Below are 24,273 nucleotides of genomic sequence, written 5' to 3'. Positions count from 1 at the left end.
GCAGCCGCTCCGCGGCATGTGGGATCCTCGCGGACCGGGACATGAACCCGCGTCCCCTGCATCGGCAGGCGGACTCTCAACCACTGCGCCACCAGGGAAGCCCCACAGGGTAGTTTTGAGGCGCAAATTCAAGTGTCTCAGATGTGATCTCTGATCATCCTACCTAAAACAGTGCCTCCCCCATCACCTTGCTTTAATTTTTGTATATCACTTGTTACTAGCTGACATTATATTGTGTATTTATTTGTATATTTATTATCTGTCTAATTTAGCCCACTACCTAATACAGTGCCAAAAAGATATACACAGAGAGAATGGATGATGAAACCCCTTATAGACTTTACAAATATATCATTTTATTAAATCATGTATTATTTAACTCATTTAGGAGTAGAAGGTATTCTGTGGGGATCAGAAGGAAGCAAAAGTGCCAACAGTGATATAAAATAATCCTGCTGACTTTTGGTTATACATAGGTTAGCTGATGAATTGCATATGCCATCTCTCCCTGAAATGATGTTTGGAGACAACGTTTTAAGAATCCAGCACGGCTCTGGCTTTGGGATTGAGTTCAATGCTACAGATGCATTAAGATGTGTGAACAACTACCAAGGAATGCTTAAAGTAGCCTGCGCTGAAGAGTGGCAGGAAAGCAGGTGAGAATCTGGGTAGTTATGGGTTAAACAAAACAGAAAAGAGTTGAAAAAATATTCAGTTGTGATATGTGTATTTTATTAGAATGGCTAGTACTATTATTAAATCTGATAGTTGAATCATTCTAGGGTTCATTTTTCTCATCCATAAAATGGAGGTTAATTACCCTGCTCTTGAACACTTCTTGAATTAAATTGAATTACAATTGAGCTGAGCTATGTAGGGTTTACTTTTTTGAGCTTTCAGTGTTCTTTAGTGAAGAGGCATTACACCGTGTACTTTAATGTTCCTATTTTTGAAGAACAGTGTTTACTTATGATTTGCATTGAAAATTTGAGGAGCACTGAAATTAAGAAAAATGTATTTTCTTTCATAATCAAATCAGCAGTTATTTACTTTGTGCCTATTGTGTACTAGGTTCTTTGAAAAAAGTATAAGCCTTTAAACCATGTCCTCAGGCAGTGTACAGATTAATTGGAGAGACTACACTATCAGTACATGACAAGTTAAATAACAATAAATGTGCAGAAAAACTAAGACAGATCTTGTGTTAGTGAATTATGACAAGCATATGTATTTAGTAGGGTATTTTATATTATCTGTAGAATGTAATTGGGTGTGATAAATGAAGACAGATGATCTATATTCTACATCACTGACTGACCCTTCTCATTTTGGTGTTTGAGGACGGAGGGTGAGCACTCGAAGGAGGTTATTAAGCCGTATGACTGGACCTATACAACAGATTATAAGGGAACGTTACTTGGAGAATCACTTAAACTAAAGGTAAATCTTATTTTTTGCTTTTATGAGTCATTGATTGCCTTGGACAGTTTCAGTGTTAGAACTTTCTAGTAATGAGTTATTTTATGCTGCTACTTTACTTTCTATTGTGCGAGGCTTCAGAACCTAATGTAAAGGGATTTTGCTTGTTGATTATCAGCACAAAATAAAAGAAAGCCATAGGGGAACAATTTTTGCTAAAAATGTGGTTGGTAGCAATGGCAGACTGCCTTAATGTTATCATTATCGCTATCAAGAAGCATTAAAATGTGTCTGTTCTTGGTGTAATGTATTAGGTGATATAGACAGAACCTGCTAGCTAGTAGCTTACGGTTTTACAGATGAACAGGTATGTGGGCAGATAGAAATTTTGGTCAGACAGCTTGGATTATTGTTTTGCCTACACCATATGTGAACCTGGTGTGACTTCAGGCAAGTTATTTAATCTGACTGGTTTTGTTTTATCAGTAAATTGGATAAACAGAAATATCTACCTCACAGCAGATATAAGATAAATCTAAGGGAAAATTCCCAATGAATTCTAAATCTCTATATTAATGTTAAGTTGCATCTGTGTAAGCCCTGCTTAGGAAGAGATTCACTTCGTGGTAAATGACACCACGACGGTGGAATTGGTAGGCCTCATATTGGGAGCTTAGCTACATAGAGCCATGGATACTGCAGGGAACAGACAAAAAAAATCCTTCCATTACAGTCTAATGGGGGAGGAAGGTTTTTCTAGTCCATTAATACTTCATAGATTAATATTCTCTCTTTTCACTCCTGATTGAAAAACTTTGCAAAGTGTGTAGGCCTTTTGATATTTCATTTCAAGGAGTGAGGAAACGAGAGCTTGTTTTAACCCAGTGCGATAATGATGATGACTTACTTTGTGGGCTGACTTACAAAAGCCTCCTGGAGGCTATGAAGTAGCATTAGCTGTGATCAAGGAGCAAGATCCACGGCAGTAGAGACAGGGAGTGAGAGAGTAGTAGGAGGTGAAAGACATGTGCTCAGTACCCTTTATTGGCACGTCAGCCTGTCATGTAATTTGTTCTAAGGTGTTGCTGACAAATGTCAATGTGATCAAACACTCACTAGTGGTAAGGAGCTCAGGCTTTGGCAAACCTGAGTTCAAATCCCAGCACCATCACTTAACAGCTTGGAAAAGCAATTTAATCTTTGCTAAGCCTTAGTTCTCACTTTGGTAAACTAGGGATAATATCAGTTGTGAGGTAGTAAATAAGATAACATGTATTAAGTGTTTATGGCACAGTGTCTGTTAACACAATAAGATGTTAATAAATGGCAGCTGCTATTATTATGATAACATCATATGTCAAATGTCAAGGCAACTAAGTTAATATTATTGAAATACCAAGAGTAAAAGTAGCTATATTGTCTAAATAGTATTTACCCTTGCTTTATGGTCTAAACAGAGTTGATGAATGTGTTCCTTTATTGCCTTAAAAAATAGAGTGACTATTTTCCAGGTAAAATTGTTAGGACTTTGTTGCTTAATTCTCAAAATAGTCTTGTAGGATAGGCATTTTTATCCTTATTTTGTAGACGAAGAAATGGGTTCAAGATCTTAAAGTATGTGTCTCTTAGTAACATAACACCGATGTTAGAGCTTCTTGTTAAGCACATTTGTTATGTGTGGAAGATCACTTTCATAGGAACATTTTTTACTTTTAACTTTGTTTTAATACCTAAGGATTTTTTGACCTGTAATATTATTTGAGATTTTAAATTATTTAATCCTTCAGCTCTTCCTTAAAACACTAGTCAGAAGCCCTGGTATGTATAGGAAGTGTTTGCCTGTGTGGGAGAAGGTATTTTATGTGTACAGTAAGAATATCAGAGAATGAGGCATTAGAATGAAGCCTTTCCTTTGCCCTTAAATTGTTGGTTTTTAGTTGCTGGGGCCTGTTGGGGGTGTGTGTGTGTGTGTGTGTGTGTGTGTGTGTGTGTGTGTGTGTGTGTGTGTGTGTGTGTGTGTGTGTGTGTGTTTAATGATTTCTCACTCTTTAGGTTGTTAAGCCTATTACTCTGAGTTGTAGTATGGTGTAAGAGGAGAGAGCCAGTCATAGAGTTGTACTGACCTGGCTGCATTCATATCCAGCCTTGTCATTTGTTGTCTGGGCTACCATAGGCACTTCTCTCAGACTGTGGTATGAGAATGTTATGAGAAGACAGGTCAAATGCCTAATATGTACCTGGCCTATAGTAACCTATCAACGTTTGGCTGTTTTCTTATTAAATAAATAAATTGAATATGCAGGAAAATATAAGTAGAAGACTGCCTCTTCTATTGATACTGCTTTTTAGGAATAAAACATGCTTAGTGTTCATGCATTTTAAAAAGCTTTTTTTTTTTTTAAGCACATTGGAACATTTGCCCAACTTAGTGCGATTCAGTATCTTGAGCTTTCTTTTTTCCTTTTCTTTTCATTGTGGTAAAAAAATATGTAACATAAAATCTACTATCGTAGTTATTTCTAAGTGTATTAAATACTGTTAAGTATATTCATGTTGTTGTGCAACTAATCTCCAGAACTTCTTCATCTTGAAAAACTGAAACTCTATACTTATTGAACAGCAACTCCCCATTTCTTCCTTCTCCCAGCACCTGGCAGTCACCTTTCTACTTTATGTTTCTGTGAATTTGACTATTCTAGATGCCTCATATAAGTGGAATCATACATTATTTGTCTTTTTGTGACTGGCTTATATCACTTAGCATAATATCCTCAGGGTTTATCCATGTTGTGGCATGTGTCAGACTTCCCATCCTTTTTAGGGCTGAGTAATATTCCATTGTATGTATATACCACATTTTGTTTTTCCATTCATTTGTCAGTGAGCATTTGGGTTGCTTCTACCTCTTGGCTATTGTGAATAGTGCTGCTGTGAACATAGGTGTGCAAATATCTCTTCAAAATTCTGCTTTCATTTTTTTGGGCGGTATATACCCAGAAGTGGAATTGCTGGATCATATGGTAATTTTTTTTTAATTTTTGGAGGAACCCCTGTACTGTTTTCCATAGCGGCTGTACCATTTTACATTCCCACCAGCAGTGTATGAGAGGTTTTGATTTGCATTTCCCTAATGGCTAGTGATGTTGAACATCACTATGCTTGTTGGCCATTTGTATATCATCTTTAATATCTTGAGCTTTTAAAAGTAACTTTAGGGCAGGAATGTGCTGACATAAACATTGGAAATGAATGGAGTTTATAAGACAAAAGGCAAAAAGAACTGCATATGAGTACTGTATGCTTGTTGATAGTTGTTTTCCTCAGAGGTATGGGTTAACAATTCTGATACTGTTTTAGTTTTGCAAGATGAAAAAGTTTTAGAGATCCATCTTACAACAATGTGAATATAATTTACACTACTGAACTGTACACTTAAATATGGTTAAGATGGTGGATTTCTTGTTATGCCCTTTTTTTTTTTTTGGCCAGCAGTTAGAAAAAAAGTTAAACATGATTGCCATGTAACCCAGCAATTCCACTCCTAAGTGTACACTCAAGAGAATTGAAAACTGTATATCCACATAAAAACCTGTACATGAATATGCATAGCTGCATTACTCATAATAGCTAAAATGTGAAAACCACCCAGATGTTCATCAGTGGATAAACAGAACTGGTATATCTAGACAGTGGAATATTATTTAGTCCTGAAAAGGGAAAGGAAACACTGATACATGCTACAACCTTGGAAACAGTATGCTAAGTGAAAGAAGCCAGACACAAGGGTACATGTATATGATTCCAGAATGATTTGCTGAACAAACAAATCTATAGAAACAGAAATTAGAGTATTGGCTTCCAGGGGCTGGGGGACGTGAGGAATGGAGAGTGACTGCTAATGGGTATGGCAGTTTCTTTTTGGGGTGATGATATGTTCTGGATTAGATAATAGTGGTGACTGCACAGTCTTGTGAATATACTAAAAACCACTGAATTGTACACTTTAAAAGGGTAAATTATATAGTATGGGAGTTATGTCTGCATTTTTTAAAAAAAGAAAAATCATTGTAATACATAGCAGTTTCACTGTATGTTCCTAATGAGATGTACACACACACACACACACACACACACACACACACACACACTACTTTCAGCAGTTTTCAAAAAGGGAATTTAACATAGGGTTCTTAGCATTTGCTGTTAATTAACTATATGATAAATTTAAAAATATTTATGTCAAGTAATTTCCTTATTATAAGCCTCCATCTGATGTGAGGGAGGTTCCACTTGAAAGATGTGACCAGGACTTATTTTTCTTGTAATGTATCAAGAATATTTGTAGTGCTCCGTATGTTTTTTAAGCTTTTTAAAGATTGTGGAATAACTTAGAAAAGTCCATAAAACATGAAGGTAGAGTTTAATGAATTGTAAAATGCAACCACCCAGGAAAAGAAATAGAACATTGTGAGCACCCCCAAGCAGGACCCTTCCCGATCATAGTTCTTTTAAAAAAATATTTCCTAGTATCTTTTGAAATTTTCAACCTTAGCTTTTATTTCCTTGAAACTAGTGTGCATTGTTGTTTTACAGTTTGGGCCTCATATTTTCAACATCTAGAGTCCCCAGTGTCTTTTATTGTCTTGTTATTTCTGTTGGTTCCGATTTATGGTGTCTAGACTCCTAATATGCTTTCTTATTTTTCTTTGAATCCTGTTTTACCTCCACAGAGGATTTTTGTTTATTTCTGGTGGGCAGCTGACGGCATTCATAGTCAAGGGCATAGGTTTGCAAATGGTTTCTGTAAAGGACCAGATAGTAAGTATTGCAGGCTTTGAGGACCATAGAGTTTATGTTGCAGTTACTCAGCTGTGCTGCTGTAGTCGAAAGCAGACATAGATATGCAAACGAATGGGTATAGCTGTTTCTCAGTAAAATTTTATTTATGGACATGGAAATTTGAATTTCATATAATTTTTATGTGACATGGAATATTCTTAAGAAAAAATTTCCCCCAGTCATTTCAAAAATGTAAAAAGGATTCTCAGCTTGCAGTTCATACAAAAATAGGTGGCAGCCCACATTGACCTGGAAGTCTTAGTTTGCTAACCTCTGGTATGGGGCCAGGGTTTGAGGTTTACTGGGCGTGTAATATAAGAAGCTCTGCAGCCAGCATAGCACTTTGAGATGTTATCCCAAAATTGGGAGCAGGGCAAGGAATTCTCCAAGGCCTCTGCCCTTAGTGAATACTGAGCAATTATGGCGCCAGCAGAGCTCAGCCTCTCCTCTGTCCAGTCATTGCTGATGCCTCAAGGCCAAAGCTGGAAAACCGTAGGCTCAGTTTCACTTTTCTGGGCTCCAGTCCTCTTCCAGATATCAGTCCAGTCATTCTTTAGTGCCTTGACCGTATAATGCTTTTAAGAAGTTTTTGTTTTTTCATCCAGCTTTTTAAATTGTCTTCAGCAAGAGGGTTTGTCCAGGTTACTTATTTTGACAATACCAGAAGCCAAAAATATCCCTTATGTCTTAAGTGTAGCTGTTTTACCTTTTCTTTTCAGATGCTTGAGTTCAGGGAGGAGATAAGTGGAGTTGAGGAAGAGAAAAGGCAGAGAAATACAAAGTTTTAAACATATTTGTCCTTATGAATGAAGAAGATAGTATATAGATAAATATATTGAATTTCCCTAATCCATGTGTTATCTAATTATTTTTTGTCTTTCTCTTTCAAACATTTTATAAGAACAAGTAACTGGCAAAACTGATAGATTCATGTTCACCAATCACTTACTGAAGGCATATATGAAATATTAGTGAAGTAGCCATTTACTAATGAGAAGATTCATGTAATGATTAATTTTTTGGAAGTCAGATGTATCTATAAGGAGGATTTTCAAATGTGTTCCTTTGAACTAAAACTAATTAAAAAGTAAGGAATTTAGAAGTTGTGTTTATTTAATAGTAACTAAAGTTTCATGCTCTTAGGGAATCCTAGAGGCACCAACGTTGGTCTTAAATAGATCACAAACATGCAAGTGATGCAAGGGACTGATTATATATGCTGCCCTATCCCTACCCCTCACGTTCCTTCCCCACTCCGAATTTCACCTTCACGTGTGGTCTCATGTTGGAATAAAATTGCAGAGGGCTAAAATGTTATCTGTAGGTAAACATGGAAGAACTATGGACATTTTTTTCACCTCTTGGGAATCACATACAAACTGCTAGTTTCTTTCATAGCAACCTTTTCCCCCTCTGCATCACTTAATACTCCCTAAGATCATTTTCCCACAAAATCTATGTAATCTCTTGGACATCCGTATCATATTTTTCTAATTCTTGTACAGTTTTCTGAAACTACTCTTCATTTCTTAATTCTATGCATGAGTCAAACAAATGACCTAGTCATAGCTGCTAAGTAAAGTAAAATAATAGCTACCATTTACTGAATTCTTATGGTTTGACAAGCATTGTTGTGTTTATTTATGATACAACTATGTCAAAGAATTGAAAAGCTGAACATTTTGTAGTGAAATTGAATGTAGTAAAGAATGGTATCACAAATCATACTTTCGTGTTACTATTAGGAGACACTTGGATTTAGTGAGCTACTGACGTGACCTGCCTTGAGATTGTTGGTGCTTTTGTTGGGTTATGTATGTTTGTGTCCGGGGGCTACAAAATAATACTTTGGAAAAAATAGCTGGTATCCTCTACAGCCCTTTGGAATGCTACGAGTTTCTCTTAGAATTTCTCTGGAAGTTCTTATTTACCTCAGAATTTAAAACACCTTTGTTTGTAGATTTGGGGATCTAAAATATATACCATCATTCTAATGGGAAAAATTTTTTTTAAGTTCCAAATAAATGTCGTAAAAGTAGACTTTTATGGCACAAAACTGCTTTGAACTTCTATGATAGTAGTAGTTCATCACATTGACTAATTTTCAGATGGTTAATTTTCTCATAGTCACAATAGAGCACTTGATTTTAATGTGTTCTGTTTAATGATTTTCATATGAAAGACGATGAATTTTGACTCTTTATGTTGTGAAGCTATAATATCAGACATCTTAGGTTTTTCAGGGACAAGGCATATATCTCGTTTTTCGTGTCTACTGATAACACCCAAATTTAGAACCGGGTGTTCTGGCTATGCAGAAAATACTGGTAGGAAAGCTGTCTAAAATTTTTTTTTTATGTGCCCCTTCTTATATTTTTTCTTTTAGGTTGTACCTACAACAGATCATATAGATACAGAGAAATTGAAAGCCAGGGAACAGATTAAGTTTTTTGAAGAAGTTCTCCTGTTTGAGGATGAACTTCATGATCATGGAGTTTCAAGCCTGAGTGTGAAAATTGTGAGTATTGTGAATGTGTTTAAAATTAACTTCTTCCATTTTTACCATTGGTCAGAAATACAAGACTAACTTGAAATCATACCATCGTAACGTGATGTCATGCAAAGTTTCACTTGGGTCTAGAATACATCTTGTTAATATCCATCATAAAATTCACGAAATCTTACATATTTTATATATTGTATTCTGTATATTTTGTATATTGTTAAGACTTTAGCAAATCATTTTTTTGTAGACCTGTCTGGCTACTTTGCTGTTTGTTTATTATTTAATTTAAATGAAAACTGTGACTCAATTTTCACATTTCTGAATTAAAAATGATAATTGAAAGGATCTGCAGACAGCACAGTGGGTGTCATTTTATTTTATTTATTTATTTTTAAAATTATTTTATTTTATTTTTTTATCTTTGGCTGCATTGGGTCTTTGTTGCTGAACGCAGGCTTTCTGTAGTTGCGTTGAGCAGGGGCTACTCTTCGTTGCGGTGCGTGGGCTTCTCATTGCGGTGGCTTCTCTTGTTGCAGAGAACGGGCTCTAGGCGCGTGGGCTTCAGTAGTTGTGGTGCATGGGCTTAGTTGCTCTGTGGCAGGTGGGATCTTGTTGGGCCAGGGCTCGAACCCGTGTCCCCTGCATTGGCAGATGCATTCCTAGCCACCAGGGAAGCCCCTGGATGTCATTTTAAAAAGTCACCCATGTGTCAGAATTTCAGTGCCCTGTTAAAATACACTTTAGTCTCCAGCATGGAAGTGGAAAACAGAAATGACAAGTGTTAATTCCCTCTTTTTTTTTTTTTTTGTATTCTTTTCTACCAGTGGAGGACAGACTACTTCCATTAACAGTGTTATTGGTGGAACATGCTAAAAAAGAATAATAAATAGACCCCCTATTTGTTTACTATTAGGTTATAATTGGGTTTCTAACACTTTCCAGAGAAACTTCAACTGAAACTTTTTATTAAATGCCTTATCCTTAAGATCCAGCTAAAATATCACCTCCTCTGTAAGGCCTTCCACAGCACCCCTAGGCAGAGTCAAATATCCCTTTACCATACTCCTATATGGTACTTTTTTTTTTTTTTTTTTTTTTTTGGGGTAGGCGGGCCTCTCACTGTTATGGCCTCTCTCGTTGCGGAGCACAGGCTCCGGATGCGCAGGCTCAGCGGCCATGGCTCACGGGCCCAGCCGCTCCGCGGCATGTGGGATCTTCCCAGATCGGGGCACGAACCTGTGTTCCCTGCATCGGCAGGCGGACTCTCGACCACTGCATCACCAGGGAAGCCCTTTTTACTGTTTTTTTTTACCCCCTCTATTATAGCACTTATCATAACGACTGCCAAAGACAAGGACCCCAGCATCAAACATTGTTCTTGGAGCACGATTATGGATACTGTGATTTAAATAATAATAAAGAATGAAAACAATAAGTCAAAAGCAGCAATAGGTGTGTTTTAAGCTGAGTTTTTCTGTAGAATCATAGGATTTTGGAATTGTAATGAATTTTTAGAGAATCATTTAGTCTAGCCTCTGTAGATGAGGCCCAAAATGTTAGTTTATCTAAGGTTGTGACACTAATTAGTGACAAAGTTTTCTTTGTACCATCTAACATATATCATTATTCTAGCATTAGATGATTGTTCCTTGTTCACCTATAGTTTTCCCCCAGTTTACCTCTTGTCATTTAGATTTGTTCATTCTCCAGCTCATCCAGTCATGTACCTTTCCACTTGTCTACCTACCTACGGAATTGGCTATGTTGAATGTTCATTATGAGTTTGCATATCTGGATGTGCATTTGTATCCGAGTGGGTAGATAGTCTACAGTGTATACAAGTGGGTAGGTATGTAGGGAGCACTTGTTTTTTGCAGCTGAAGGAGTTGGAGAGGGTATGGGCATAAATGTATTATGTGTGTATCAGAGTAAATAGTAAGTCTCAAGCTGAAGCATAACATCATCTTAAAATGCTTTCTTCTTACCTAGTGTAACTCTTAAAAAGTATGTGATAGGGTTCCATTTTAAGAATGCCTGGAAGGATTTCATTAGAATAGTGAACTTCCTTTCTGAGTTGGTTTCTTTCTCAGAATGTAACAGATATTACTGTAAATAAAATAAATGCTATAATTTCTGGCTTAGAGGCAATAGGGTATGGACAAATGAAGTTCTTTCCTATAGAAGCAAAGATTAGGCTGGTAAATATGGATGTAGGTGAGAAACCAGGAATGTGGTGCCTGGGAATCGAAAGGAGTAGAACTTCTCAAGGTTGGCATGGAGGTCAGTATGCTGAAAAGAGATCTTAATAAGCTTAGAATGGGATGGTGTCTGCTAGACTAAAACATTTGTTTTTTGGTTTTAGCAATTAGGATATTGTTCTTCACTGTGGCAAGATCAAGGGAAGTTACATACTTAGGGGGTAAATAAAAGATGTGGAGGTGGAGACAAAGTGTAGTTAAAGACCAAACTTTCCTCATGTTCTCTTTCCTAAAGAGAACATGAGGTTGACAGAGGAATGTGTGTGTTTGTGTTTTTAAATATGGGGAAGACTTTAGCATGTTTAGGTACAGGAAGGACTCACTTGTAGAGAAAGGGGTGAAAATGGCTGGAGTGAGGTTTCTGAGGATGAGTATGGGAGGAAGAGGAAGGCTTTGAGCCTTTGCTATATGTGAGACTGATTGGAAAAACTCCAGTCTTCTCCTGTGTTTCTCCTTTACTCTCACACTACTATCCCACTCACAACACTTCTGACACCAGATGTGTGAGTTTTTTCCCAGCACCAAGCAATTCTGTGACACCAGTTGGATGTCCTACAATTTAATCCAGTTCTGACATTATCTACGTGGAAATAACGTCAGGTCCCACTCAGTCCCATGAGACTGCCCTCCCTCCAGATGCCAATAGCAGGTAGTAGGTCCCAGGTTACCCACAATCTCTGTTGGACTTGGCTACAAATTGGAGATTCCCATGACATTCTCCTTTTGGATTTGATTATTTGCTAGAACAGATCATAGAACTCAGGGAAACACTTATGTTTACCAGTTTATTAAAGAAAATATTAAAGCAGGGGTCCCCATCCGGGCTGCACGGCAGGAGGTGAGGGGCGGGTGAGTGAGAGAAGCTTCATCTGTATTTACAGCCACTCCCCATTGCTCACATTACCACCTGAGCTCCGCCTCCTGTCAGATCAGCGATGGCATTAGATTCTCATAGGAGCGCAAACCCTACTGTGAACTGCGCACGCAAGGGATCTAGGTTGCACGCTCCCTATGAGAATCTAATGCCTGATGATCTGAAGTGGAGCTGAGTCAGTGATGCTAGCGCTGGGGAGTGACTGCAAATACAGATTATCATTAGCAGAGAGGTCTGACTGCCCAGAGACCATAATAAATCAATTGTTTGCAGGCTCATATCAAAACCCTATCAGTGAGTGGCAAGTGAGAACAAGCTCAGGGCTCCCACTGATTCTGCATTATGGTGAGTTGTATAATTATTTCATCATATATTACAATGTAATGATAATAGAAATAAAGAGCATTATAAATGTAATGCACTTGAATCATCCCAAAACCATCCCCCCCGCACCGGTCCGTGGAAAAATTGTCTTCGACGAAACTGGTCCCTGGTGCCAAAAGGCTGGGGACGGCTGTGTTAAAGAATACGGATGAAGAGATACATAGGGTGAAGTCTGGGAAGGTCCTAAGCCTAGGAGCATCTGTCCCTGTGGAGTAGAGGTGCATTGTCCTTCCAGTATGTGGGTGTGTTCACCAGCCTGGAAGCTCTTTGAATCGCACGCCACTGGGATTTTATGGAGGCTTCTTCACATAGGCATGATCAATTAGTAATTCCATTTCTAGCCCCTCTCCCTTCTCTGGAGAGTGGAGGTGGGCCTGGAAATTCCGAGCTTATAATCATGGCTTGGCCTTTCTGGGTACCAGCTCCCATCCAGGAGCCCACCCAGAGTCACCTCATTGGAACAAAAGCTGCTTGCTTCTAGTGCTCTTATCGGTTAGGGATTTATAAGGGTTTCAGAAGTCCTATTTCAGAAACCAGGGGTAGAGACCAGTGTATGATTCTCTATTATCTCACAGATACCATGCTAGATAATTATCTATATTATCTGATTTAATCCTCCTGAAAATTCTATGCAGTGAATACTTATGCTTATTTTCAGAAATATTAAGTAACTTGCCCTACATCAGTCATACAATGGATACATTTGTCTCTCTGCCTTTGTTCATAATCTTCTAGGATCTAGATCATCAGTAGAAGGACTAGCCTTAAGAGAGAGAGATGCTTCTTCCATAGTGATAGGAGGAAGGGAGAACAGGATGCAGTTAAGTCAGCCTCTATGCCAGTGATTCCTAAACCTGGAGTTTTATCAGAATTCCTAGGCACATTAGAGATTTAGTTGTTTTTTTAACACTATAGGACAAAGAATACATACATTGCTTTTATTTGGTGTTTTAACCTTGGCCGGAGGACGGCTAAAAAGTTATTAGAACTGCAAAGTAGTTGATTACGAATGTTTGTTTTTCCAGTTTCCATAATAACTGTAAAACACTCTGAAAAGAAATGCTGTTGAAATGTGGAAGATGCTTAAATAAACAAAATAACGTACTTTAGATTCTTGATATTGTTGGATTGAGCCTTTTAGATTCTCTTAATTTATTTAACTGTTTCAGGTTTTAAAGTGTGTTTTCCACCTTCAAATTTCAACCCAGACAACTTTTATTAAAAAATAATCATAATTTCTTTGTGGTACAGTTCCCTAGTGAGAAAGAGTGGATTTAGAGCTCTGTGTACCATGAGGCCTGGGATATTTTGGATTTGCTTCATTGAGTTTATTATGAGTTTTGATAACTTTGTGTGAGTGGCATTACCTATATCTAATTAGGAGATATTTGTTTCAGAAATTAATTTTCTTTTGTATTTCTAAATTAGCTTCTCTCAGCAATGTTTGTTTTTAGGTTAGGATTTTGTGTCTTAACCTACTTCCTTGTTAGGGCTTGCAGCTTGTAGGGCTGTGCTCTAACAGAGATTTAAAGAGAAGCTCTTTTTGTGCTAATGTTAGTTTTTAACTTTCAAAGAAAATTAATTTCCTATCTACCAAATACTGGCAGCACTGTGATGTTCTGTAATGGCTTTAACAGCTAGTGGTTAATTCCATGCTGAGTAGAGTCAAGAGTGAACATTGTCTGCCTTCTGCTCCCATGTTTTATTTAGAGTCCAAGTATACTGGGCAGTGACATATCTTTCATCTCTGTGTACAGAGAATTCTACAATGCTTGTACAGAGGTAGCTTTTTTGGACGCGTAGTCCCATAGAATTGTCATATTTTACAGACACAGGGCCCAAGAGATTGTTTCTTTACATCCCTTATCTTTGTAGGTGAAAGAGAAGACTTTGGGTGGTTCAGAAACTTGCTCTAAGTTGGTTGTTCTCAACCTTATCGGACCCATTGCTCCATTTTTTTTTTTTTAACCAAATACTTTAAGCACCCTCTACCTTTTACTAACCTGAAAGAAATTCATAGATAATATAAGCCACCTTCTTTCTAATAAATCAACATAATGTTCTAATTATAAGATAAAAGGGAAATTTAAAAATTGATTTAGAGTAAAATGATAGGAATTTCAATATGTAAATGCATAGTATGACTGTATAAGTAGTCAGATACTTATATTTGCATACTAAATCACTGTGAATGTGACGGCTACAAGTGTAGGCTGACAGATATGCCAGGTATCAGTCAGTGACTCAGATAACACAATTGGGACTGTCATCAGTGATGTAATTTTTCAAAGTGGTGAACAACTCTTAGTGAAGTGTCAAATAAAACAAAGTATAATCTTCCCTTGATTTACAAGGTAATTGCCTTCCTGGAAATTGAGTGAATTTTATATTTATATGTAAAATGGAATTAGGTTCAAACGTCAGATAATTATAAATCAGGTTTTTTCTCACCCACATAAATGCCAGGTGAGATATTTGACAGTTTTGTGGGATGCAGAATTGGACTTTGTTGTAAAGGATCGTCCTGGGTACTGCAGAACATCTGATGTCTCTGGTCTTTAACTGCTAATTGTTAGTATTGGCTGCTCATCTTTGTGACAATGAAAAACACCCTCAAATTTCCAAACGTCTCCTTGGAGAGAACTACTGCCTTAAAATATACAGCTGAATTGTAGAATTGGGACTAGAACTTGGTCCCTTATTCTTAGTCTCCCCATTGTGCCATGCTGAAATGATACTTCAACTTGCTTCACATGTTATGCCCAGTATGACTGTTAATAATTAATTTTGAAATCTGAAGAAATGTTGCAAATAAGTCTTTCCAATAATTACAAACAGCACTCTGTCAGTGCTAATGATGTGCTTCTCAATTTGTTGTGATACTAAGTTATCATGTCAGGTTCTTCCTCTAGCTCTTCATCACCGTAATCTTGCTTTTAAGTCTGTTGTTGTTAACCTGCAGAATACAGTTTGACTCAGAGCCTTTTCTCCATCAAAGAGCTTCTAGCCTCTATTTCATTCAGCCAATAGTTAATGAGCACCTGCTGTGTGCTAGCAACTTTTTTAGGCAATAGGGACACAGTGATGAACAAAGCAGGTATTCCCACTGTTGTGGAGCCTACAGCCAAGTGGAGGAGAGAGGCCTTAAGCAAGTAAACACATAAATGAATATGGTTACAGGTATGTTCATTCATTTGTGATGGAGAACTATGAGAGAGAATAACAAGAAATCTCTGTGATTATGAAACAGTAGGAAAGGCCTCCTCGTAGAAGTGACATTTATTCTAAGATCTGAAGGACAAGTAAGCGTTAGCCAGGAGAACAGCTCCAGGTCAGGGAACAGGGTATTGAAAGGTCCTAGGGCAGGAGAGGTTGGCCTGTGGCTGGTGACTCTCCAGGCAGTAAAGCTACTTTGGTTACTGGGTTATCCTTGTTATTTCTTCTTTCTTCATTAACATTGCCCTGTGCTTATCTGGAATTACAGGCAGTTCCCTGAATGTATCTTAAATGGGGTATTTCATGCCCCAGTACTTTTTTTCTTTTTTTGGTACGTGCTATTTCCTCTTTCTAGAATTCTTCTTCCCACCCCAGCTTTTCTTTTCATGGTCAGCTCAAAGATTGCCTTCTCTGATTTTCTTCAGCAGGCTTAGCTACTTATTTCTTTGAGTGCTTATTGAACCTTGTGTGTACCTCTGTTATAGCAGCTACCACATCATTTTGTCTGTCTGACTGTTTCCCTCTTTGATAAACTTCTTGAGAATTTAGATTATATTTCATTTGTATAAATCCAAGACCTACTATAATAAGAACTTGACACTTAGTAGACAATAGTATTTATTTAGTAAATGGTCAAATGTATTCTTTTTTTTTACTAATCCTTCATTATAAAACTTTCAAATATGTTCAAAAGTAGACACAATTCTCTTTTATTTAAAAAAAATTTATTGAAGTATAGTTGATGTACAATATTATATAAGTTACAGGTATACAATATAGTGATTCACAATTTTTAAAGGTTATACTCCATTTATAGTTATTATAAAATATTGACTATATTCCCCATGTTGTACAGTATATCCTTGTAGCTTACTTTATACCTAATAGTTTGTACCTCTTAATACTCTACCCCTGTGTTCCCCCCACCATCCCTTCTCCCCACTGGTAACCACTGGTTTGTTCTCTACATCTGTGAGTCAGCTTCCTTTTTGTTACATTCACTAGTTTGTTGTATTTTTTAAATTCCACATGTAAGTGATATCATATGGCAGTTGTCTTTTTCTGTCTGATTTATTTCACCATACCATAATGGTATGGAGTGCATACCATAATGCACTCCAAGTCCATCCTTGTTGCTGCAAATGGCAAAATTTCATTCTTTTTTATGGCTGAGTAGTACTCCATTGTATATATATTACCATATCTTCTTTATGCAATCACCTGTTGATGGAAACTTTGGTTGCTTCCATATCTTGGCAATTGTAAACAATGCTGCTATGAACATTGGAGCGCATGTATTTTTTCTTTTTCTTTTTTTTTTTAAAGATTTTTTTGATGTGGACTATATTTAAAGTCTTTATTGACTTTGTTACAATATTGCTTCTGTTTTGTGTTTCGATTTTTTGGTCGTGAGGCATGTGGGATCTTAGCTCCCCGACCAGGGATCGAACCTGCACCCCCTGCATTGGAAGGCGAAGTGTTAACCACTGGACCACCAGGGAAGTCCCTGGAGTGCATGTATTTTTTCAAATTAGTGTTTTTGGTTTTTTGGGGTATAAACCCAGGAGTGGAATTGCTGGGTCATATGGTAGTTCTATTTTTAGTTTTTTGAGAAACCTCCATACAGTTTTCCACAGTGGCTACACCAATTTACATTCCCAGCAACAGTGTACGAGGGCTCCCTTTTCTCCTCATTCTTGGCAACATTTGTTATTTGTGTTCTTTTTGATGATAGTCATTCTGACAGGTGTGAGGTGGTATCTCACTGTGGTTTTGATTTGCATTTCCCTGATGATTAGACAGAATTCAGTAATGAATTAATATGTACTTGTCACACACCAATTTATGTCAGTCTTTAAAAAAATTTAATTTTTTTATTGATGTAACAATGATTTATAACATTATATAAGCTTTATGTGGACAACATTGTATTTCTACTTCTGCATACTTTACAACATGCTTATCACCAAAAATTTATTTTTCATTCGTCACCATACAGTTGATTCCCCTTTACCCATTTTGCCTTCCCCCCAACCCCTTCCCCTCTGGTAACCACTACTCTGTTATCTGTATCTATGTGTTTGTTTGGTTTATTCACTTATTTTGTTTTTGTTTGTTTATTTTTTATATTACACATATGAGTGAAATCATGCTGTATTTGTCTTTCTCCATCTGACTTATTTTACGTAGCATAATACCCTCAGTGTGCATCATGTTATTGCAGATGGCAAGCTTTCATCTATTTTTATGGCTGAGTAGTATTCCATTCTATATATATACCACATCTTCTTTATCCATTCATCTGTTAATGGGCATTTAAGTTGTTTCCATATCTTGACTATTGTAAATAATGCTACAGTGAACACAAGGGTGCAGATATCTTTTCAGAGTAGTGTTTTCATATTCTTTAGATGATACCCAGACGTGGGATAGCTGGCTAATATGGTAGTCCTATTCTTAATTTTTTGAGGAATCTCCATACTGTCTTGCATAGTTACTGCACCAATTTAAATTCCCATCAATAGTGTACAACTGTTCCCTTTTCTCCATATCCTTGCCAACAGTTATTTCTTATCTTTTTTATAATACCTATTCTGACAGGTGTGAGGTGATTTCTCATTGTATTGTGGTTTTGATTTGCTTTTCTGTAATAATTAGTGATGTTGAACATCTTTTTATGTGCCTATTGGCCATCTGTATGTCTTCTTGGAAAAATGTCTGTTCATCTCCTCTGCCCATCTTTTAACTGGGTTGTCTGGTTTTTTGGTTGTTGAGTTTTACGAGGTCTTTATATATTTTGAATATTATACCCTTTATCAGATATATTATTTACAAATATCTTCTTCCATTCGATGTCTTTGTTTTATTGATGGTTTCCTTTGCTGTGCAGAAGCTTTTTAGTTTGATGTAATCCCATTTGTTTATTTTTACTTTTGTTTCCCTTGCCTGAGGAGACATATCTAGAAAGATATTACTAAGACCAATGTCAAAGAGCATACTGCGTATGTTTTCTTCTAGGAATTTAATGGTTTCATGTTTTACATTCAAGTCTTTAATCCATTTTGAGTTAATTTTTGTGATGGTGTGAGATAGTACTGTAGTTTCTTTTCTTTTTTTTTGTATGTGACTGTCCAGTTTTCCCAGAACCATTTATTGGCAAGACTGTCCTTTCTCCATTGTTTATTTTTTGCTCCTTGGTCATATATTGTCCATATATGTGTAGGTTTATTTCTGGGCTCTCAGTTCTGTTCCATTGATTCATATATGTGTAAGTTTATTTCTGGGCTCTCAGTTCTGTTCCATTGATTCATATATCTGTTTTTCTGCCAATACCATGCTGTTTTGATTATTATAGCTTTGAAATATAGTTTGAAAAGAGGGAGCATGATACCTCCAGCTTTGTTCTTTTTTCTTAGGATTGCTTTTGCTATTCAGGGTCTTTTGTGGATCCATATAAATTTTAGAACTTTTTGTTCTATTTCTATGAAAAATGTCCTTGGGCTTTTGATAGGGCTTGCATTGAATCTGTAGATTGCTTTATGTAATAAGGACTTTTTTTTTTTTTTGCGGTACGCGGGCCTCTCACTGTTGTGGCCTCTCCCATTGTGGAGCACAGGCTCCGGACACGCAGGCTCAGCGGCCATGGCTCACGGGCCTAGCTGCTCTGCGGCATGTGGGATCTTCCCGGACCAGGGCATGAACCCGTGTCCCCTGCATTGGCAGGCGGACTCTCAACCACTGAGCCACCAGGGAAGCCCTGTAATAAGGAAATTTTGACAAGTTGTATTTTATTCTTTTTGTTGTGATTGTAAATGGGATTGTTTTCTTAATTTCTCTGCCAGCTCATTATTAGCACATAGAAATGCAACAGATTTTTGTATATTGAACACAGCAACTTTGCTGTGTTCATTTATTATTTCTAATAGTTTTGTGTGTGTGTGTGTGTGTGTATGTAGTCTTTAGAGTTTTCTGTATATAAAATCATGTCAACTGCAGATAGTGACAGTTTTACTTTTTATCTTTCCAGTTTGGATGCCTTTTATTTATTTTTCTTGCCTAATTGCTCTGGCTAGGACTTCCAGTACTATGTTGAATAAGAATGGTGAGAGTGGGTATCCTTGTTTTTTCCTGATCTTAGAGGGATAGCTTTCAATTTTTCACCATTGAGTACGATGTTAACTGTGGGTTTGTCATATATGGCTTTTCTTATGTTGAGGTACGTCCCTTTGCTATCCACTTTTTTGAGAGTTTTTTTTTTTTAACCATAAATGGGTGTTGAATCTTGTCAAATACTTTTTCTGCATCTATTGAGATGATCATATGGTTTTTTCCTTCATTCTGTTAATATGGTGTATCACATTGATTGATTTGCATATATTGAACCATCCTTGCATCCCTGGAATAAATCCCACTTGATCATGGTGTATGATCCTTTTGTTGTATTGTTGATTTCATTTTGCTAATATATTGATGAGGATTTTTTCATTTATGTTTATCAGAGTTATTGGCCTGTAATTTTCTTTCTTTGTAGTGTCTTTGTCTGGTTTTGGTATCAGCATGATGTTGACCTTGAAAAATGAGTTAGGAAGTGTTCCCTTCTTTTCAATTTTTTGGAATAGTTTGAGAAGGATAGATATTAAATCTTCTTTGAATTTTTTTTTTTTTTTTTTGCGGTACGCGGGCCTCTCACTGTCGTGGCCTCTCCTGTTGCGGAGCACAGGCTCCAGACGTGCAGGCTCAGCAGCCGTGGCTCACAGGCCTAGCCGCTCCGTGGCATGTGGGATCTTCCTGGACCGGGGCACAAACCTGTGTCTCCTGCATTGGCAGGTGGACTCTCAACCACTGTGCCCCAGGGAAGCCCCTTCTTTGAATATTTGATAGAATTTAGCTGTGAAGTTGTCTGGTCCTGGACTTTTTGTTTTTTGGGAGCTTTTTGATTACTGTTTCCATCTCTGTACTAGTGATCGGTCTATTCACATTTTCTATTTCTTCATGATTCAGTCTTGGAAGTTTGTATGATTCTAAAAATTTGTCTATTTCTTTTAGGTGTCCTATTTGTTAGTGTATAGCTGTTCATAATATTCTGTTATAATCCTTTGTATTTTTGTGGTATCCATTGTTATTTCTCCTCTTTCGTTCCTGATTTGATTCATCAGGGCCTTCTCTTTCTTTTTCTTAGTGAGTCTAGCTAACGGTTTGTCAATTTTGTTTGTCTTTTCAAAGAACCAGCTCCTAGTTTCATTGATCTTTTCTATTATCTTTTTAGTTTTTATTTCATTTATTTCTGCTCTGCTCTTTATTACTTCCTTCCGTCTACAGCCATACCACCCTGAATGTGCCCAATCTTGTCTCTATTACTTCCTTCCTTCTACTAACTCTGGGCTTTATTTGTTTTTCTTTTCCTAGCTCCTTTAGGTGTAAGGTTAGATTGCTGAGATTTTTCTTGTTTCTTGAGGTAGGTCTGTATTGCTATAAATTTCCCTCTTAGTACTACTTTTGCTGTATCCTGTAGATCTTGGTATGTTGTATTTTCATTTTTATTTGTCTTCAGGTAATTTTTGATTTCTCCTTTGATTTCTTCATTGATCTAATAGTAATATTTCAGTAGTATGTTGTTCAGTCTATACATATTTGTGATTTTTCCAGTTTTATTCTTGTAGTTGATTTGTAGTTTCATTCTATTGCGGTTGGAAAAGATGCTTGATTTGTCTTCTTAAATTTATTGAGACTTGTTTTGTGTCCCAACGTATGTTCTATCCTTGAGAAAATTCCATGTGTACTTGAGAAGAATGTGTATTCTGCTGCATTTGGATGGAGTGTTCTGTACAATTCTATCAAGTCCATCTAGTCTAATGTTTTATTTAAGGCGGCTAATAGTAGGGGTGTTAAAGTCCCCTACTATTATTAGTGTTGCTGTCAATTTCTCCCTTTAGGTCTGTTAATTGCTTCATATATTTTGGTACTTATCTGTTAGGTACATACATGTTAATCACCGTTATATCTTCTTGATGAATTGTCCACTTTATGGTTAGATACTGTCCATTTTTGTCTCCTGTTGACCTTTTTGGCTTGAAATCTATTTTGTCTGATATGAGCATGGATACCTCTGCTTTCTTTTGGCTCTGTTTGCATCGACTATCTTCCATTCCTTTACTTTTAGCCTGTATATCTCTTTAGAGCTAAGTGGTGTCTCCTGGAGGCAGCATATAGTTGGGTCTTGTTTTTTAACCCATCTAGCCACTCTCTGTCATTCAATTGGTGAATTCAATCCATTTACATTTAGTGTGATTATTGATAGATGAGGATTTAGTCCTGCCACTTTATCTTTTGTGTTCTGGTTGCTCTATATTTCTATTGTTTTTCCCTGTGTTTCTATTTGCCATTTTGTGTTGGTGATTCTCTATTAAACCTTTCTCAAATTCCTCTTCTTTTTGTTCTGGATCTCTGCTCTATGTTTATGTTTTGTGGTTACCCTGAGGTTTTCATTAAACCTCTCCTAGAGAAAATAGTCCTTTTCCTGCCGATAGCATCTCACCTTCTTTTACCTGTATAAATTCTGTCCTTTTCCTCTTCCCTTTTTATGTTTTTGTTGTCTCAGATTATCCTTTTTCATGTTGTGAGTTTGTTACCAAACTGAGATAGCGATAGTTATTTTTCTGCTTTCTTTACAACCTATTCTGATAAACAGTTGCAGTTCTCTGGTTCTGTCTATTTATCACCTTGCTCAAAGTTTTGTGTATTTTTGCTGTTTTGTTTCTAGTAAAAGAGCTCCTTTTAACATCTCTTATAAGGCAGGTTCATCTAGTGTTGATGAACTTCCTCATCGTTTGTTTGTCTGGGAAAGTATTTCTCCTTTATATCTGAATGACAACTTTGCTGGATAGAGTATTCTTGGGTGACAATTTTTGTCTTTCAATATTTTGAGAATGTCATTCCACTCCCTATTGGCATGTAGGGTTTCTGCTGAGAGATCTGCTGATAGCCTAATGGGAGATCCTTTGTAGTTACTATCCTTTTTTCCATGGCTGTCTTTAAAATTCTGTCTTTGTCATTGACTTTCAACAGTTTTAATATTATGTCTTGGAGAAGGTCTTTTGCATTGAGGTGGTTAGGTGTTCTCTGAGCTTTATGGACTTGTATGTCCAGTTACTTCTCCAGGTTTGGGAAGTTCTCTGCTGTTCTTTCTTTAAATAATCTCTCTGCTCCCTTCTCTGTCTCTTCTTCTTTTAAGATACCCATTATCCAGTTCCTAAAAGAATCACAGAGCTCTTGTAGAATTTTCTCATTTTTAAAATATCTTATTTCTCTTTCCTTTTCTACTTGTATCATCTCTAGATTTCTACCATTGAGCTCACTAATACTCTCTTCCGTATGCTGTGCTCTATTTCCAGTGTCTTCTAATGCATTCTTCATGTTGTTTATTGAGTTCTTCAGCTCCAGAATTTCTGTTTGGTCTTTTAGAGTTTCAGTCTTCTTGGTAAAGTATTCCTTCTGCTCATTAATTTTATTTCTGAGCTCATTAAACTGCCTGTCTGAGTTTTCTTGTATCTCGTTCAGTTTCTTCATGATAGCTACTTTGAATTCTCTATCAGTTAGATTGAAATATTCTGTGACTTTTAAGTTTGGTTTCTGGAGATTTGTCATTTTCTTTTTGTCGTATAGTATTACTGTGGTTCTTCATGGTGCTTAATGAAATGTTCCTCTGCTTGTGCATTTGAAGTTAAATGACAGGTTAGAAGTGAGAGTGCTTTCTTTTGTTTTTTGGTAGGTGGTGCTGTAACACAAGTTTTTGGTTTATCTTATCTGTGCTACCTCTGGTTGTTTTTGAGAATTGTCACTTTCCAGCCCCCACTGTCTTTGTAAGAGGTGTGGCTCCATGCCTTCTTTGTCACTTCTTGTGCCTCTGGGGTAGTTGCTGCTTTGCTTCTGCCGGAGCTGCTATGTCATGAGGATGGTAGGCTCTTCCCTTGTGTCTGGGATCCCCTGAGACACAGGCTCTGCTGTGGGAAGAGGAGGATAATTGGAGGGGAGCAGGGTTGTGCAGGCTCCTCCACCATGTTGAGTGTCATAAGGGTTCTGCTACTGTGGATGGGGGGGCCAGGGCTGTGGGAGGGACAGGGTCCCAGGCCCCACTGCCACTGCTTCCCAGTTAACTGTGGCCACGGGCACTCCCACAGTTGGGAGACCAAAGTCATGTGTGCTGGTTCTCCTGCTGCTACTGGGTTTTCTGAAGCTGTGGGCTCATCCGTCTCGGTCATAGGGCTGGGATTGCAGGCACCGACTTCACTGTTCCCTTGGTTCCGCCTCCTCCATGTGTTCCAGTCCACCCACCTTTAGATATACAGATGTGTGGAATTCTCCAGTGCCCTGTTGAGTTGGGCAGAGGTATACTTTTGTTGAGTTGTGGATGTTTTGCGGGCTGTAGATTGAAGGGGAGAGACGGGTAGCCATGTTTCTGACAGCACTCCCATGAGGGATATTCTTTTGAAAGATCTGAAGACCCCACACCTCATCCATCCCCTCCCTCCCTGCCACCAGGACCCACTCTCCACTAACTCTGACTTTCTTCAGTGGTAATACTTGGAAAATAGAAATACATGGATGTGACACAGATCAAAGATGTTAAGAACGTGTTATAATGATCTCATAAACCAGACTTTGGCAGTATGAAATAGTACTTAATTGGTTGCACTGAATTAGAGCATACCATTAAAGCCCTCTTGTCTTTATGTAAAGTTAATAAAAGAACTAGGTTGTTCTTTCATTTTGATATTACT

At 37.4% G+C, this 24,273-nt stretch overlaps 1 protein-coding gene across 4 annotated transcripts in view; it reads left to right on the top strand.

Annotated features, from left to right (window-relative positions):
- The window catches only part of TIPRL (TOR signaling pathway regulator), a 36,113-nt gene that overhangs the window by 5,757 nt on the left and 6,083 nt on the right, over positions 1-24,273 (top strand). For 3 of the 4 annotated variants that reach the window (XR_012331709.1, XM_004319220.4, XM_019918498.3), the window contains exons 2-4: positions 477-656; positions 1,341-1,440; positions 8,645-8,776. Coding sequence is in view for 3 of the 4 variants with exons in the window: in XM_004319220.4 (XP_004319268.1) it covers positions 477-656; positions 1,341-1,440; positions 8,645-8,776 (412 nt within the window). In the remaining variant the exon portion in view is untranslated. The remainder of the gene's footprint in view (positions 1-476; positions 657-1,340; positions 1,441-8,644; positions 8,777-24,273) is intronic. The other variant, XM_033855378.2, reaches the window with a different exon arrangement.

The sequence above is a fragment of the Tursiops truncatus genome, chromosome 1 (assembly GCF_011762595.2).
Source record: "Tursiops truncatus isolate mTurTru1 chromosome 1, mTurTru1.mat.Y, whole genome shotgun sequence".
NCBI classification, from domain to species: Eukaryota; Metazoa; Chordata; class Mammalia; order Artiodactyla; family Delphinidae; genus Tursiops; species Tursiops truncatus.
This window is presented reverse-complemented; position numbering and strand designations above follow the sequence as displayed.